The following is a 14711-nucleotide window of genomic DNA, read 5'->3' on the forward strand; positions in this document are numbered from 1 at the left end:
TCTATATAATGTCAGTTTCGCATGTCCGCTATTGTCCCCACTGCACAGCTACACAGCTACACAGCTGCACATCTGATTGAAGTCTGGCTTTTGCCGAAGCACGACCGAGTATTCATGTCTACTCCTACTCGCCAACTTCGAAGACTGTCAATTACCGGTGACATGCCAACAGTTCCCCCCAGAAAAGAGATCATCAGAAACCAGGCCGAGAACAGTGATGACAGCGATGGTTCGGATAGTAGAAGCGATTCCAGCGCTGACGAAAGGGCAACCCCGCCGGCACACTCGATTGTACATGGCGAGTCGGGCATTTCTTACGACCTCTCCAGGCTGGATGTCGGTTCCAAGGCCAGAGCTCTGGTGGGATTGACGAGTCACTTCGACGTGGCCCGCTGCCATGAGACGCAGACAGGATACGGGTTCCAGTTGTCAGAGCGGCCTCACGTTCATCTCGGCGCAGAGTCTGTCACTTGCACTTGTCCGACGTACTCGAGTCGATCCAGTGTACCCTGCCAACATATTTATGTCAGTATGACTCTAGTCCACTTGTCGGAGAAGCTCTCCTTTTCTACTACCCTTCGATACTAACAGTCAGAAGTGGCTTCACGATCAGCTTCATGGCCGCCTCTTCTCCCGACCTCCTACCCCCGACATTCCCCTATCCGACCATGACCGCTTACCGAACCTTGAACGCATCAGACCACTGCTCGATTGCAAGATACCTGCCATTGCGCACGAATTTGACTGGCCGTATTCGCACTTCGAAGCCCACGGGGGGATGAATCGTCAGGAGATGGTCAGGGATATCATGTCCGCCTTTGACAGCGCCATACTGCCTGAGGATTTCCGTCCGGACCTTGCCGGTGATGACCCGGGGCAGTCGCGCACGCCCGAGCAGTGCGTGGTGCAGGGGGACTTCGAGGCTACCTTGTTCCGGCTAGCGGTCCACGACGATGCAGTTTACGCCAGCCTGCGTAAAGCGATGCCCATCGGGGCTTGCGCGGTGATATACTTTGACAAGGTCCAGCAGAGACTGCGCAGCTTACTCGCCGACTTCGATCGATACTGTCGGACCGGACAGCTCCCGACGGGAGTCGAAGACTTAACGGCCAGCACTGTGCTGGAGGAGATCCAAGGCCATGTCCACCGAGTCCAGAGGAGTGTTATGGCGCGGGCACCGTACGGCACTGATGGAGCTGCAAAAGCGCTCATTACATTACTGGAAGACATCTGCGGCCGTAATCGGGATCCCTTGGAGGGCAATGACTGGGGTCGGGAGACATTTGACGGCGAGGACGAGGACCAGCGCAATCTCTATCACCAGCTCATTGGCAGGACCCACGAAACTGGAGACTTCTTTGTCCTTGATGTTCTCGAGCAACTTCCCCTCAAGGACCTTCGTCAGTTTGAGAACAAGTTGAAGGGGATCCTGCGCAGGGTGGAGGTAGACCGCGCGCCCAAGGCTTATATCATCCGGCTGGACGCGCTGATCCGTGCTCTGGCATCTACTGACGGAGGTGCTGGTCAGAAAAGGCCGTCTTTAGCTACGACTCCCGGCAATAGCAAGCGAGTTCGATGAATTTTGGGCGCTGCGTTTGCCTCTTTCAACAAATTTTCCACTTTTTTTTTTACCTTTAAAGGCTAGATAGCGTTGCACTGGGTGGTTTCTTTCATTTATACCCTTGCCGCTGGTGACTTTCTATGTTTTTCTGTGCTCAGCGTATCATATTTTCATTTATCTCAATCTCAGCCTGGCAGCTTTGCAGCTTATTTCGTGTTTCCTTTGACATCGATCATTCTCGTACATCGGCCGCCTCTGCTTCGTGTACTAGAGTACTACTGATGTCATCGCAGCGGATAGCCCAAAGTTCGTATACTTTGTTTGCGCCCGGTGACACAAAAGTCACGCAGAAGCCATGGTTCCACGCGGGCTTCGACAAGCCTTACTGGGAGGATTGTTCACCTCGTTCCGCTGTCCGGGTAACCGTACAATGGACGTGTGCCGTGGGTTGTGGGCAGCTTACCCATGCAGATATATGAGATCAAGTCCTGTCGATTAGCCACAATTCAATCTAATCGGTTCTAAGTCAGTCCTTGATTTGTAATGTAGACCTAACTAAACAGCGGTTTTCCAACAGCAAGGCCTGCTGGCCCAATGGTAAGGCGCTTGACTACGAATCAAGAGATTGCAGGTTCGAGCCCTGCGTAGGTCATGACTTTTTGCTTTCCCGGAGTACGGGAAGCATGAGATTCTCTCCCTTCCTGGCCTTTTTGTGTATAGCTTTGGGGAAAGTCGGTTGATGCTTTTTTTTGAAGCATTTCTCCTGCTGTCCTCGGAGTGTATGTCTTCTGGGAGTATGTCCTGACTCTCTCGTGTGTTTGACCCCAGGCTTCTTGACAGATGAGTATTGTCCCCGCCAATTCATAACATATTTGGCTTCGACCGCTCAACACTCGGATCTGCTTCGCAACTTAACAATTCGCAAGATTGACGATTAAAAGGTTGCCGCCGTGCAATGGAAAATCGTAGGTGGGTTGTTAAGCATACCGGAGCATATGGCAGACTTGAATAGAGGTCCATGGGCTCATTGATCACGCTATCAGCAATGAGGGCGACATGAGTTGACCCGGGCGCCGTTCTATAAGGGCCATCGACCAGCGGACGATTCCATGGAACAAACTGGCGCTCAATCTTCTGCGGAGGACAAACCGGGAGACGAGCAGAGCAGATAAGATGTGGAGAACGGTTGGAGATACTATGTACAAGTATATTTGTTGGAGAGTGGAGTCGGAGACAGTCTATTCGGAGTAATGGCTACCGATCGATCGCCTGACAAGCGAAGTAGGAGTAAACAAGTCAGAAGATCTCGAGCTCCTCATTGCCCCTCTTCCCCCCCCCCCCCCGCACACACGCGACGTAATCCTGAAGGAATGTTCCTCCCAAGCTTCATTGTACTGCATACCGCGTGTTCTGCGAAGCTCGAGCTTACTCCTCCCACGATTCGAAAACACCCTCGTCAACTTGCGCCTCCGGTTTACTTCAGGGCTAAGCACCGCAGTAGAGTTCCTCAATCGTCCTTAAGATTACCCCGCAATTTTCGGCAACCCAAGGCTAGCACAACACAATATCACTCCAAGACGCAGTCCCTCCTTGATTGTTAAGGGAAGAAGAAACCAGCCGAACCCCCCAAAACCAATTCAAACCAACCCACCCACCCACCAACCAAGATGTCCACTCCCATCCCCATCGTGGACTCACACATCCACCTATTCCCCGAATCCCACTTACCGACCTTGGCCTGGCACGGGCCCCAAAACCCACTGGGCGCTCAGCACTCGGTCACCGAGTACCGCCAGGCGACTGCCTCTGCCTCCGCGATCCCGACCAGCCCGAGCGCCGCCCCCGGCGCAGCGCCCTATCTCCGGGGCTTCATCTTCCTAGAAACCGACCGCATATCCTCGGTGGAGGAAGACTCGGAGAACCGCGGCTGGTCCCACGCGCTGGACGAGGTCTCCCTCCTGACGCGGATCATCGCGGGCGACCCCGTGCCCGGGGAGGGCCATACGGCGGCGGATCGCCATCTGTGTCTTGGGATGGTGCCGTGGGCGCCGGTGCCCGGGGGTCCCGGGGTGTTGGAGAGGTATATGGGGTTGGTGCGGGAGCGGACGGGGGATGCTCTGTTCCACAAAGTCTGCGGGGTTCGGTATCTGGTTCAGGATAAGCCGGCCGGGGTGATGGTGCAGGCGGGGTTCGTCGAGGGGTTGCGATGGTTGGGGCGACAGGGGCTGGCGTTCGATCTCGGGGTCGATGCGAGGCAGGGCGGGATGTGGCAGTTGAGAGAGGCGGCGGAGATGTTGAGGTTGGTGTTTCAGGATGGGTCGCGCGTGAAGGTCGTTGTTAGTGAGTGCTTCCCCCCCCCACCTCAGATTCGGTTCCGTGTAGATGCTGCTGTCTCGTGGGTAAAAGGGGAAGATTCTGACTTGCGATGTGTTAGATCATCTCTGTAAGCCGAATCTTCGCCTGCCGTATCGTGGCCCGGCTTCTGTTGCTACTCATCCGGATTTCTTGGAGTGGTCGGCCTTGATCATGGCCATGGCGCAGTATCCTTCGACGTTTATGAAGCTCTCCGGAGGGTTCTCGGAGCTGTTGCCGCTGGAGGAGGGGACGGAGCCGGATGTCAAGGCGCTGGTGGACAGGATTCAGCCGTGGACTGATCTCGTGTTCGATGTCTTTGGGCCGCAGAGGGTCATGTTTGGGTCGGATTGGCCGGTTTGCAATGTCGGTGGCGGAGGGAATGCGGTCTCGTGGGGCCGGTGGAAGAGGGTCGTCGAGGAGATCTTGGATCGCAGAGGCTTGTCCCAGGCGGAGAGAGAAGGAGTTTGGGGCGGTGTTGCTGTCAAGGCTTACGGCGTGGAGATTTGAGTCTGTACTTAATGGTTACGCTCAGGCCTATTTATAGCTAGCTATATATGCGACGTGATATGCAAGGTGTCGGTCATAATACAAGATCCCAATCTATTGAAGATTCACAAACAATCCACCATCTACGAGTAGCTGCGCACCGGTCTGTTGTTCATCCCCTAGTAGTTAGTCATGGTACTCGGTAATAGAAGATAATCACGGCTATCGCGCAGAAACTCACCACATAGCCACTCAATTCCTCGCACGCCAGAAACACAGCGGGGCCGGCCAGATCCCGCGGCTGACCCAGTCGTCCCAGCGGAATTCTGCCTTCCATGTATGTCCGCTTCGCGGGGTCGCTCATATCCTCGTCATTCAGCTGCGTGCGGATGGTCCCGGGCAGCAGCGCATTGCAGCGGATGCCATACTTGCCCAGCGCCACGGCCGTCGACTGCATGAGGCTGAGCACGCCTGCCTTGGTGGGCGTGTAATGGGTCTGCTGCCCTCCGCCGACCAGCGCCGAGATGGAGCTGATGCCGATGATCGAGCCGCCCGGGGGCGACTGGGCGAGCGCCATCTGTCGCGCGGCCGCCTGGACGGCGTAAAATGCCCCGGAGAGGTTGGTGTTGAAGGTGTGGCCGAGGAGGGGAGGGTCGACCCTGTCAGAGATGGAAACTATTAGCATTGTGTTTCGCCACGGCCACCGCAGAAGCCACGCCAGCCAGCAAGTAAGTATCAAACGTACTCCAGGAATTCTTCGAACTTGCACACGCCCGCGTTGCTCACAAACACATCCAGTCGTCCGAATGCTTCTACCGTCTTGGCGACAAACTCGCGCCCCGTCTCGGGCTGGGAGATATCCCCCGCGACGGCAATGAACCTGGTCTCCTCGTCTCCGGTTACCTCGGACACATCTTTGCGCAGCGCCTCGAGGAGTGGCTCATCGTTCGGGCCGCCGAGGTGGTTGACGGCTACCTTGGCGCCGTGGCGAAGATAGTCGAGGGCAATGGCCTGTAGAGATTTCAGTTGGTCGTGGCTGGCTCTTCTGTCTCTGGGAAGCTCATCGCAGAGCCCCAGGGGAAATGAAGGTACTCACTCTGCCAATACCGGTCAAACCACCTGTGATGGCGGCCACTTTGCCGATGAGGAGCTGTGGAAGCGGCATGGTGTTGTGATTTTATGTTGAATGTTGGCCAATTTCCCAACAGAGTCGTAAGAAGAGCTCAATCCGGGGCGAGTATCCCGGGGAAATACCTAAATATATCTCTACCTTTAGATTTGGACCTCGCTGGAGGAGTCGGCCTTTGTTTTTTCAAGTGCTACAATCAAGGCCAACCCCGCCGAAGCGATAAGATAGTGGGGAAGGTGGAAAGGGGGCACGTGGAGTCGCCGCGGGCGGTCTCGGGGGTTTCGCAGTATTGATGCCCCGAGCTACGAGCTAACCTGTTTTTACCCCACACTTGCTCGTGTCGCTACATTTAGCCGACTCGGCGGTGCCACAATACAATTCTCCACGGTCGGGACCATTGGTCGGTCAATGAGAATTTTCCGTCTATGAACATGGCGTAACATCAGGCAGAAGGAAAAAAAAAGAGCATCAGTCATACATGGGACATCTGAAAAAGGGCAATGACAACAAAAAGTAGGATCCATTGCGCGCTGCGCAATCCTGTTAACTGCCTTCCATCGAGATCAATCATTCTATGCAGTTCCGTTGGTCTCGGGCTGCTCTGCTACCGGAGCGGGCAAGCCCTTCTGGGGAGCCGGAGTGAGGATAGTGGCGGCGTTGATGAGGGGAGCCGCGGGGTTCAGCTCGAGGCCAAATCCGGGCTTGTCTAGGATCGACACATCCAGGTAGCCCTGAGTGGGGATCGGCTCGTTCAAAAACAGATTTCCGAAGACGGGCTCAACAGTGCTGCCGTCGGGGGAGTTGGCCAGGTACTCCTGGAACGGTGTGTTGGGCTGGGAGACAACAAAATGGTATGAGTATGGGCCTGAAGCGTGGGGGACCACAGGGATATCGTAGGCAGCGGCCATGGCCGAGACCTTCAAGAGTTCGGTCAGACCGCCAACCCACATCACGTCAGGCTGCACAATATCCAGGTTGCGTCCCTCAATCAGCTTGCGGAAGCCGTAGCGGGAGTACTCGTGCTCGCCGGTGGTGAACTTGACCGTGGGGTGGGCTCTCTTCAGAAGTGCATGGCCGTCGAAGTCATCCGGGGTGAGACACTCCTCCCACCAGTCAATGTTGATGCCCTCGGCTTCACAGCGCTTGACGAGCTCAATGGTGTAGGGGACATTCAGGGACATGTAGCAGTCCACACGCAGGGGAAAGTCGGGGCCGACCGAGTCGCGCTGCTTACGCAGGTAGCCAACGTTCTTCAGCAGACCTTCGGTGCCCTCGTCGGGGCCGTAGGGGAGGGCGACTTTAGCGCCAATGAAGCCGGCAGCCTTGGCGGCGGCGGGCTGCGGCCCAGTGCAGTAGAAGTGCAGCCGTGAGCGCGTCGCTCCGCCAATGAGTTTGTAGACGGGCTCCTTGCGGATCTTTCCCACCAGATCCCAAAGTGCCAAATCGATCACGGAAATGACGGCCACAGGAAGACCTTTACGGCCGTAGAACATCGAAGCCCGATACATTCTCTCGAACAAGTCGTTGGTATCACGGGGATCTACCAATGAAACAACAGGGGTTAGTCGTCTTCCATTCTATAATATTGAGAAAATATTCAAATCAAGACTCACCAGCACCGATCAAGAAACGCTCGAAGTGTTGGTGGACCAACCAGCAAGCGGGGGGGCCACCAAAGCCCGTGGCGAAGCCCTTGGTTCCATCGGTGGCTTCCAGCTCGACGCAGAAAGAGCCGAGGACGTTGATACCCCAGGAGGTCCGCGAGCCACGGTATTCCGCCCATTTGGTCATAGGGGTCGAAATATCGCTGTCAATCAGCCAGTGACCACCCTTGACCTGAAGAGAGAGAAAGCAAGGTTAGGGCAGTCTCTTCCCACATGCGAATCCCGGGCTGCGACTTACATTGTGATAGTCACCTCCGGAGCCCACTCCGCTAGTGATGAAAGTGCGAACTTGCTTGATGCGGGGGAAAGTGGGCGTAGTGCTGCTCATGGTGACGATGCTGTCCAGACAACAGGATGTAAATCTACACACGCGTACAGATTCTTAGAGAATAAAAATGAAAAAGCAAATGAGAACATCCCCTGGAAAACTTCTCATATTTGAACACATGCTACCGGAATGGCATCGAGGGGAAATAATTCTCCATCGCCCCGGGCGGGCAGCGCAAGTTCGGGGTAATAGTGGCCGAGATCAACAGCTTCGAGGTTCTCTTCTCATCGAAATCGTCAGCTGACTGGCGGATCGGGCCTTGCCCCAACTTCTGTAACTTCTGCAACGGTGCAACCTGAATGAAAACGAGCCAGACAAAGAAGCGCCGCGGTACGTAGGGGAGATTGCGGGGGCAAACCCACTACTGCCAAACCCACCTAAACCCCGTGGGCCTTGGCCTTAGCCTAGCCTGCCCGCACCGCACGCACTCCCGCCTGCCTGTCTGTCTGTCTGCTCTTCGCCTTTCTTTCTGCCTCTTCCCTTTCGCTTTCCCCGGTCTCTTTCTTTTGTTGTTCAATTCGGTTCAATTCCTCCCCCGATCTTCACCTCAACCCGCCCCCCTCCCCCTGTCATCATGAGGTTTTCCTGACTACTGATACCAATTGCCGTGGCTAAACCGACCTATCTCCCTCCCCTCCCCTCCCCTCCTTCCTTGCAGATCCCGATTCGCCGAAGTACAGTGAAGTGCTATGCCGAATTCTGCTGCAGCACCAGCACCACCAGCACCACCAACAGCTCCTTCTGCTGAGCGGACTCCACCACCATATCGACCTTCTGGCGAGCCAGAACGGTATCAAAGCGGGGATGAGTCTTGGTCCGCTGCTGACAGTGACAATGACCGTGTGGCCCAGAACGACTCGAGTGCTTCTCGAGCATTGAAGCGCAAGCGCCCCCTCACTGTCTCGTATGTCCCCTTCTCAACCCGGCCTAAACAAGCTTTTGATGAATGAATGCTCTTCCGGCATCTTGCATCTGCATTCGCCCTGTACTCTCCTTTGTGAAACAGTAGTGACTGTCCTACCGACCTTGCTAACCTCCTTAACTAACTACCAGGTGTGAGCTTTGTAAGCAGAGGAAAGTCAAATGTGGTAGGTGAGCCGTGTGGTAGTGCAATGTTACATACATGTCTTGCTAACCTTGCTAGATCGAGCTCAACCAAGCTGTGGGTGGTGTGCACGTAATGGCCAGTTGTGTGAGTACAAGGAACGCAAGAAGCCTGGCCTTCGTGCGGGGTATGGCAAGGAGCTCGAACAGCGACTCGGTAGGCATACTTTCTGCCAATCTCATGTACTCTTGTAGCCCGCTCGACTGATATCGGAGATATAGACCGCTTGGAGGAAGTTATCCAGACGCAGGCTCGCCTCATTGAGAAGCATATCATTGGGGGCCAATCACGCCTGGGCCAAGATGCTCTTCATCCTGCACCATTCTCTTACAGTTCGCCTTCAGAGCCTTCTGCCGCTCATGGAACAAGTCCTCAAACTACCTCCCACTTCCAAGAGCCAGCCTCGTTCCCGCACCCTACTCGTCAATCTGATGTCTCTATCACAAGTCCTTCGGACATGTCGGTGCGGAACACGCTACCAAATCACCTTCCGAATGGCATCTCTTCTGCGATCTCGTTGCCTCATCTTCCAAACAATTCGACCCAGAGTGATTATACAGGGAACGAATCTTCTTTGAAGGTCCCAGTGTCATTATATAACAGCCAGGAACAATCACTAGCTGACCCGGAACTCGATCTCCCCCCCTACGATCTACTATACGCACTAGTCGACCTCTATTTCGAACACATCAACACATGGTGTCCGATACTGCATCGCCGGACTACGCTCGATACGTTCTTTGGACCCTCTCCGTTAGAGGAAGCCGATAGAGTCGTGCTTTATGCTATTGTGGCAACCACGCTCCGCTTTTCGAATGATAGTCGACTCAACGCACAGAACCGGAAGCGATATCATGACTCGTCTAAGCAGAAGGTGCTTTTCTATGGGCTGGAAAACTCTTCGGTCAAAGCGCTCCAAGCTTTGGTGATTTTAGCGTTGGACTTAGTAGGTTCATCCAACGGCCCCCCGGGATGGAAGTTACTTGCTTTAGTCACGCGGTCCGTAGTCCAACTGGGCCTAGCCGTGGAGTCTAAATCCTCGCTCATTGCTCCTCTATATCCTTCCATTTATACCCTGCGCGCAGTCACCCTTCCAGATCCTGACACCTGGATTGAGGATGAGAGCCGACGGAGACTGTTTTGGATGGTTTACCTCCTAGACCGATACTCAACTATCGCCACTGCATTTGACTTTGCCTTGGACGACAAGGATATTGACCGCAAGCTTCCATGCAAAGATGAATACTTCCACAAGAACCAGCCGGTTGAGACTCGGTGGTTCCGACGTACCAGCGATCGTGCTGAATATTCGAGTCGCGCCGAGAATGTGGGAACGTTTGGACTCTACGTGGAAATTCTAGGGATATTATCTCGGATACATACGTTTCTGAAGAGACCCGTCGATATAGGTGCACTTTCTGATGTCGAGGAATGGCAAGTGATGTATCGCAAGCTCGATAGCGAACTCACATCCTGGGAATTCAACCTTCCAGCCGAGTATGCTTATGAAAACTCGTCTCGCCTCTTCAGTGGACCCAAGCATAGCCGGAACCTCCACTGTGACTGGGTTCAACTACACGCTACATATCAAACGTGAGTTCTGTCTGTGGTATAGATATCACACCCTTGCACTCAGCCCCGCGGTAAAATGGCTAACACTTTGTAGCGCTGTAATTCGACTCCATTCGTCGGCCGCTTACCCCACCACACGTTCTCCAATCTTCACCCCATCATACAGTGCTAGCCAACGGTGCTTGCTGGCAGTTGACAACATTCTTTCGGTGACCCGCTATGTCGTGGACAATAATATGCTAGACAAGATGGGGCCGCCTTTTGCGTTCACCCTCTGGGTTTCTGCTCGCCTGCTGCTTGTCCATGGATCCACCATCGCCCATATTGTTAGCCCTGATATCATCTTCTTTGTTGACACCCTTTCTCAAATGGGGAAGTACTGGAAAGTGGCAGAGCGCTACAGCTCACTCCTACAGCGCGTACTCGACGAGTATGGCGAATACCAACAGTCCAGCACTAATGAGGGTGAGCGCGTCACGCCATCGTCTGTGAAAATCCTAGCAGACATGCGTCGTTGTGCATTTGATCTCGATTTTCTCATTTCACGACAGCCGCGCTCATCCCCAGCTGGCAGCCAACCACCAGCCCCTGCAGTCGCGCCAGCTCGCAATCTAGCCCCCAATGAACTCGAGTACCTTGATGTATTCGGCTTCTTCAATGTCCCGCGTGTGCCGGCCGGCAGAGGCCCTGAGATCCTCAGTTTGGATATGGGGGATGCAGTCAACGAGCAGATGCCGATCAATGGCCTTACAGGGACTGGCAACACGACCGATCCTGTCGTTGATAGCACCAACACAAACACGAACGAGTTCAACATCACCAACTACCTGATACCAACACCAGAGACTGACTGGCTGTTTCGTCCCAGTGGTTGAAAGAGCTCTGGCGAGCCTAACGACTAAGTCAAATAGTACCACCAAGTGAAGTTCGAACACATGAAAACACTTAGCTAGTACCAGCCACTTGGGGATCACCGTCAAAGTCACAGGCAGTCACGCAGCAAAAGCGTATAAGTCCGATGAACAATGACTATATGTACCACTGTCTAAGTCTGCCATGACAACGGTGCGTCTCGGAGCTTCGTTGTTCCCTGTCTTGATAGTTTTAGATGGCAACAGCGTGTTCCAACAAAGGGGCAGTGAGAAAGAAAGTGGCCCTGAGGGCAAGCTGCTCCTCGCATTCAAGTCCTTCACGAGGAACAAGTCTCTGCATCTTTGAACCTGCTTGGTTTCTGCTTATGCACAGCAGTGCTTGGCTCCGGCCGCTTGCAGTTTCACTACGCCTCTCTTTCGAAACAAGCGAGAGGACGAAGCAAGTCTTATGATTGATGTCACAGAGGCAGACTCGACCCTTTTGAGCATGATTACGCATCATAATATTGGTCCTGTGAGGACAGCCTAGGTACTCGTCCTACCACTCAATATATGATAGGGATAGTGGCGCGCACGATAAATGTAAACTGTGGGAAGCCGGAGGAAGGCACAAAATCTCTAGAGTATATATCACATAAGCTGTTAAGACAGGGCCAAGTATACACGGAGCCTTTGTTTTGAGATGCAAAAATTCAGGCGTGTGACCTATCGTGAATTCGTTTGAAGTAAATTTGCTTATGTCCATCAATCTTAACCTAAGAAAACATAGCCACAGAAGAAAAGAAAAGGGAGAGGAAGACTTGAGAACTTCTTACCCAAACACAAAAGCGAACTTGTAAAACAAATAGAGGAGGCGAACAAAGTCAGGAGCCTGCTTGACTTTGAAAAGATCCAGTTCCTTCTTAATAATCATGATGGGAATAACAAAGGTTCCAGCCCAAGGTAGATAGAAACGTCATGCATACATTGAACAGAACGAGAAAGTATTGACTCCAACAGGAAGACATGCCAAGGTGACATGACTAGAAAAAAAAGTGTAGTCCAGGGGTCTTGAATGCGCAAGTCTCCTATCAATGAGAACACCAGGCATTGGATTCATGGAAAGTGGTCCAACGGTAGAGATCTGCCAGGCTTGTTGGGACAGATGAGGTTGCGAGCGAATATGTGTGGAGGGAAATTCGTTATCATCACCAGAGAGGCCTAAATTCCAGTAGCGGACCGCATCGTTGCCCCAAGAAGACAACAATTAAGCCCCGCTTGAGTTCGAATCATCGTCGGATGGCTCAATCCGAACAAGGATCTCTTCGAGAAACCCCTCTAAGAACGACGAGACTTGGGCGCCCATTCCCACAGGGGCCTCATTATCCCAACGTTCAAGTCTTGTGAACATCCCGCACAGATCGCCCACAAGAGACTCCATCATCTCGTGCGCGTGGTACTGACGCGCCTGCTGTTTGTAAGCATCGGTGCTCTTATTGCCAGCGGAGTTGTGAGTAAGAAGTTCCAAGCGCCGTGCCCGACGACGTATGGCGGCTTCGAGAGCAGGTAATATCACACTGTTCAAGGCGGTAATTTCGGTCGACGAGGACTGTGATGGTTGATTACTTGCTGCCCGTGCAGCGCTGTCAAAGGAGCTTTCTATCGCGATGTGAGACTGACTTCGGCTATGCTTCACTGGGGTAGATGTGTTGTTTTGCGCGAGCACTTGCTGAGATCGGAATGATGGCGACTGCGGCGACATGTGCCTAGGAGTAGGGGGAGGCCGAGGCAGTGGTTGCGGCGGTGCGAATAGCTGACGATGTGGGCTGGATTCTGCGGCAGGTCTGGATCCCTGACTGGATGAAGGGCCAGGAACAGCGCGAGAGGGGCTTTGTCTCTGAAAGGGTGCATCCTCTGTGCATTGTGATGGTTGCGTTCTCTCACAACCCTGTGTTGCATGAGTATCGTGGCGGCTGTTCGAGGAGGCTAGGGAAATGTTTGGTGACTGGTCGAGGTTGAGGAAACTCAAGTCTTCGGCTAAAGCTTGCTGCAGAGCTCTATCGTATTCATTGCCGGGGCTCTCTTTAGGCAGGCGCGTAGCTGGCTCTTTTAGATAAGAAGGTGTATGTGGTCTGAACTCTGATGCTGAAGACTTCATAGGAGATGGCGGCAAAGGAATTTTAGAGGGTGAGGATGGTACGGATACAGCGCCTGGAGTACGCGGTGGCGGCATCGGCACAGTAGGAGGATTGATTTTATCGCGTGCAAACTCCATACGACTGCTTGCCTTCAGGTTTTGTTCAGCGATGTCATGAGCTCGTGCATTCACGTCGGCTTCTTTCATGGGCTTCAGCGCAGGAGCTCGTCCCCCAGCAGGGCGGACAGTGCCAAAGTCCCAGAGATCGTCTTCTTCGTCGACAGAGCTGGTCTTGGATGGAGGTTCTTGATAGTTGTCCTCGTCGTCATCGGTCGATTTATTTCCATGAATAGTATTCCAGCGCTCGTAGCGTTCAATCAATTCCGTTAGGTATGTTGTCTTCTTCGCCCTTTTGATGAATGGATGCTCCAACAATTCTCGGGCTGAAGGTCGCTCCCGCGGATCCCTCCGCAGGCAAAGCTCCACGAAGTTCTTGAAAGCTCTGCTGTAGTCCCCGTGCAAGGTTGGGGGAGGATTTTTAGGAATCAAGAACAAAACCTTCATAGGATGAATATCCGAGTAAGGTGGCTCTCCATTCGCCAGCTCAATTGCAGTTATTCCAAGAGACCAGATATCGGCCTTATAATCATAGCCCGACTGTTTGATTACCTCTGGTGCCATCCAGAATGGTGTCCCCACAAAGGTGTTTTTCTTAGTCATAGTTGCTGATAACTGACTCGAAACACCAAAGTCTGCGAGCTTCACCTGGCCACTAGAAGTGAGAAGGATATTGGCAGCTATACCACAGATTAGCTGGTGTTGGACGGGCCGATACATAAGCGGTATGATAAACAGCACCTTTGACATCACGATGTAGCTTCTTGTCGCTATGCAAGTAGTCTAATCCCCGGAGCAACTCTCGGAGAATTATCATAATATACTCCTCGGGAATGGTGCCGGGGCGCATCAAATCCGAGCAACTACCACCGGAGCAGAACTCCATAACGATCCACAAGCTAGACCCTTTCAAGAACGAGCCATGATACCTGGTCACGTAGGGCGAATTGAGCTCCGACAAGATAGCAATCTCTTGGATGATGTCTTCAACCTCATCTTCGGCATTCTCGACGTCGATGATTTTGATCGCAACAGATGCTCCGTTACGTTTATCGACCCTTAGATCGAACCACAGCGTGAGCGATGATCTTATAGGTCTTCTGCAAACGGGGGATAAAGACAGCACCGTACCCTTTATATACTTTCCCAAAACTTCCGCCACCTAGACGACGGTCGGTCAGGAAAGCCAGCTAACAGTCAAGGCGGCAAAGCGGATACGTACCGATGCAATTCTGCTTCATGTAAATTGTCTCTGGATCTACAAGGCCTTCCATTTTGGCTGTGTTTGGACTCACGACCTGCTAATGGCCAGTGATCGACGTGGTTCTGTCATAGTCAATGTAAGAATCAGCATTGACAGCCGACACAAAGGATATTTATGGGAGGACCAAGTAGCCAGTGAGCAG

General features: G+C 53.3%; 6 protein-coding genes and 1 non-coding gene across 7 annotated transcripts; 4 read left to right on the forward strand and 3 right to left on the reverse strand.

The window, feature by feature from the left end:
* Window positions 1–35: 35 nt before the first annotated feature.
* On the forward strand, window positions 36–1579 carry BO66DRAFT_429614 (uncharacterized protein; the record flags this gene model as incomplete). Its single annotated transcript, XM_025650465.1, has 2 exons — window positions 36–525; window positions 599–1579. Exons 1-2 carry the CDS (start codon window positions 115–117, stop codon window positions 1577–1579), a joined length of 1392 nt encoding a protein of 463 aa, XP_025502783.1. The 5' UTR covers window positions 36–114.
* A 562-nt stretch (window positions 1580–2141) lies between these two features.
* On the forward strand, window positions 2142–2213 carry BO66DRAFT_t200. The gene has a single exon. It is a non-coding gene; the product is annotated as a tRNA-Arg (tRNA).
* Window positions 2214–2905: 692 nt separating this feature from the next.
* Window positions 2906–4508, forward strand: BO66DRAFT_421250 (uncharacterized protein). Its single transcript, XM_025649938.1, has 2 exons — window positions 2906–3901; window positions 3996–4508. The coding sequence occupies exons 1-2, from the start codon at window positions 3229–3231 to the stop codon at window positions 4421–4423; spliced, it is 1101 nt and encodes a 366-aa protein (XP_025502784.1). The 5' UTR covers window positions 2906–3228; the 3' UTR covers window positions 4424–4508.
* BO66DRAFT_118348 (SDR family NAD(P)-dependent oxidoreductase) lies at window positions 4489–5792 on the reverse strand. Its single transcript, XM_025641886.1, has 4 exons — window positions 5499–5792; window positions 5148–5413; window positions 4644–5061; window positions 4489–4567 (listed from the first exon to the last, which is right to left on the reverse strand). Exons 1-4 carry the CDS (start codon window positions 5565–5567, stop codon window positions 4517–4519), a joined length of 804 nt encoding a protein of 267 aa, XP_025502785.1. The 5' UTR covers window positions 5568–5792; the 3' UTR covers window positions 4489–4516.
* A 173-nt stretch (window positions 5793–5965) lies between these two features.
* BO66DRAFT_376569 (L-rhamnonate dehydratase) lies at window positions 5966–7523 on the reverse strand (the record flags this gene model as incomplete). The annotated part of the gene is made up of 3 exons (XM_025645712.1): window positions 5966–7071; window positions 7145–7367; window positions 7434–7523. 3 exons carry the CDS (start codon window positions 7521–7523, stop codon window positions 6104–6106), a joined length of 1281 nt encoding a protein of 426 aa, XP_025502786.1. The 3' UTR covers window positions 5966–6103.
* A 299-nt stretch (window positions 7524–7822) lies between these two features.
* BO66DRAFT_412415 (putative C6 transcription factor) lies at window positions 7823–11075 on the forward strand (the record flags this gene model as incomplete). Its single annotated transcript, XM_025649350.1, has 6 exons — window positions 7823–7853; window positions 8259–8427; window positions 8577–8611; window positions 8668–8784; window positions 8850–10221; window positions 10295–11075. The coding sequence occupies 6 exons, from the start codon at window positions 7823–7825 to the stop codon at window positions 11073–11075; spliced, it is 2505 nt and encodes an 834-aa protein (XP_025502787.1).
* A 1243-nt stretch (window positions 11076–12318) lies between these two features.
* BO66DRAFT_325846 (putative Ste20-like serine/threonine protein kinase) lies at window positions 12319–14579 on the reverse strand (the record flags this gene model as incomplete). Its single annotated transcript, XM_025643878.1, has 4 exons — window positions 12319–13985; window positions 14047–14363; window positions 14437–14467; window positions 14528–14579. 4 exons carry the CDS (start codon window positions 14577–14579, stop codon window positions 12319–12321), a joined length of 2067 nt encoding a protein of 688 aa, XP_025502788.1.
* Window positions 14580–14711: the final 132 nt, after the last annotated feature.

The sequence above is a fragment of the Aspergillus aculeatinus genome (genome assembly GCF_003184765.1).
Source record: "Aspergillus aculeatinus CBS 121060 unplaced genomic scaffold BO66scaffold_31, whole genome shotgun sequence".
Lineage (NCBI taxonomy): Eukaryota > Fungi > Ascomycota > Eurotiomycetes > Eurotiales > Aspergillaceae > Aspergillus > Aspergillus aculeatinus.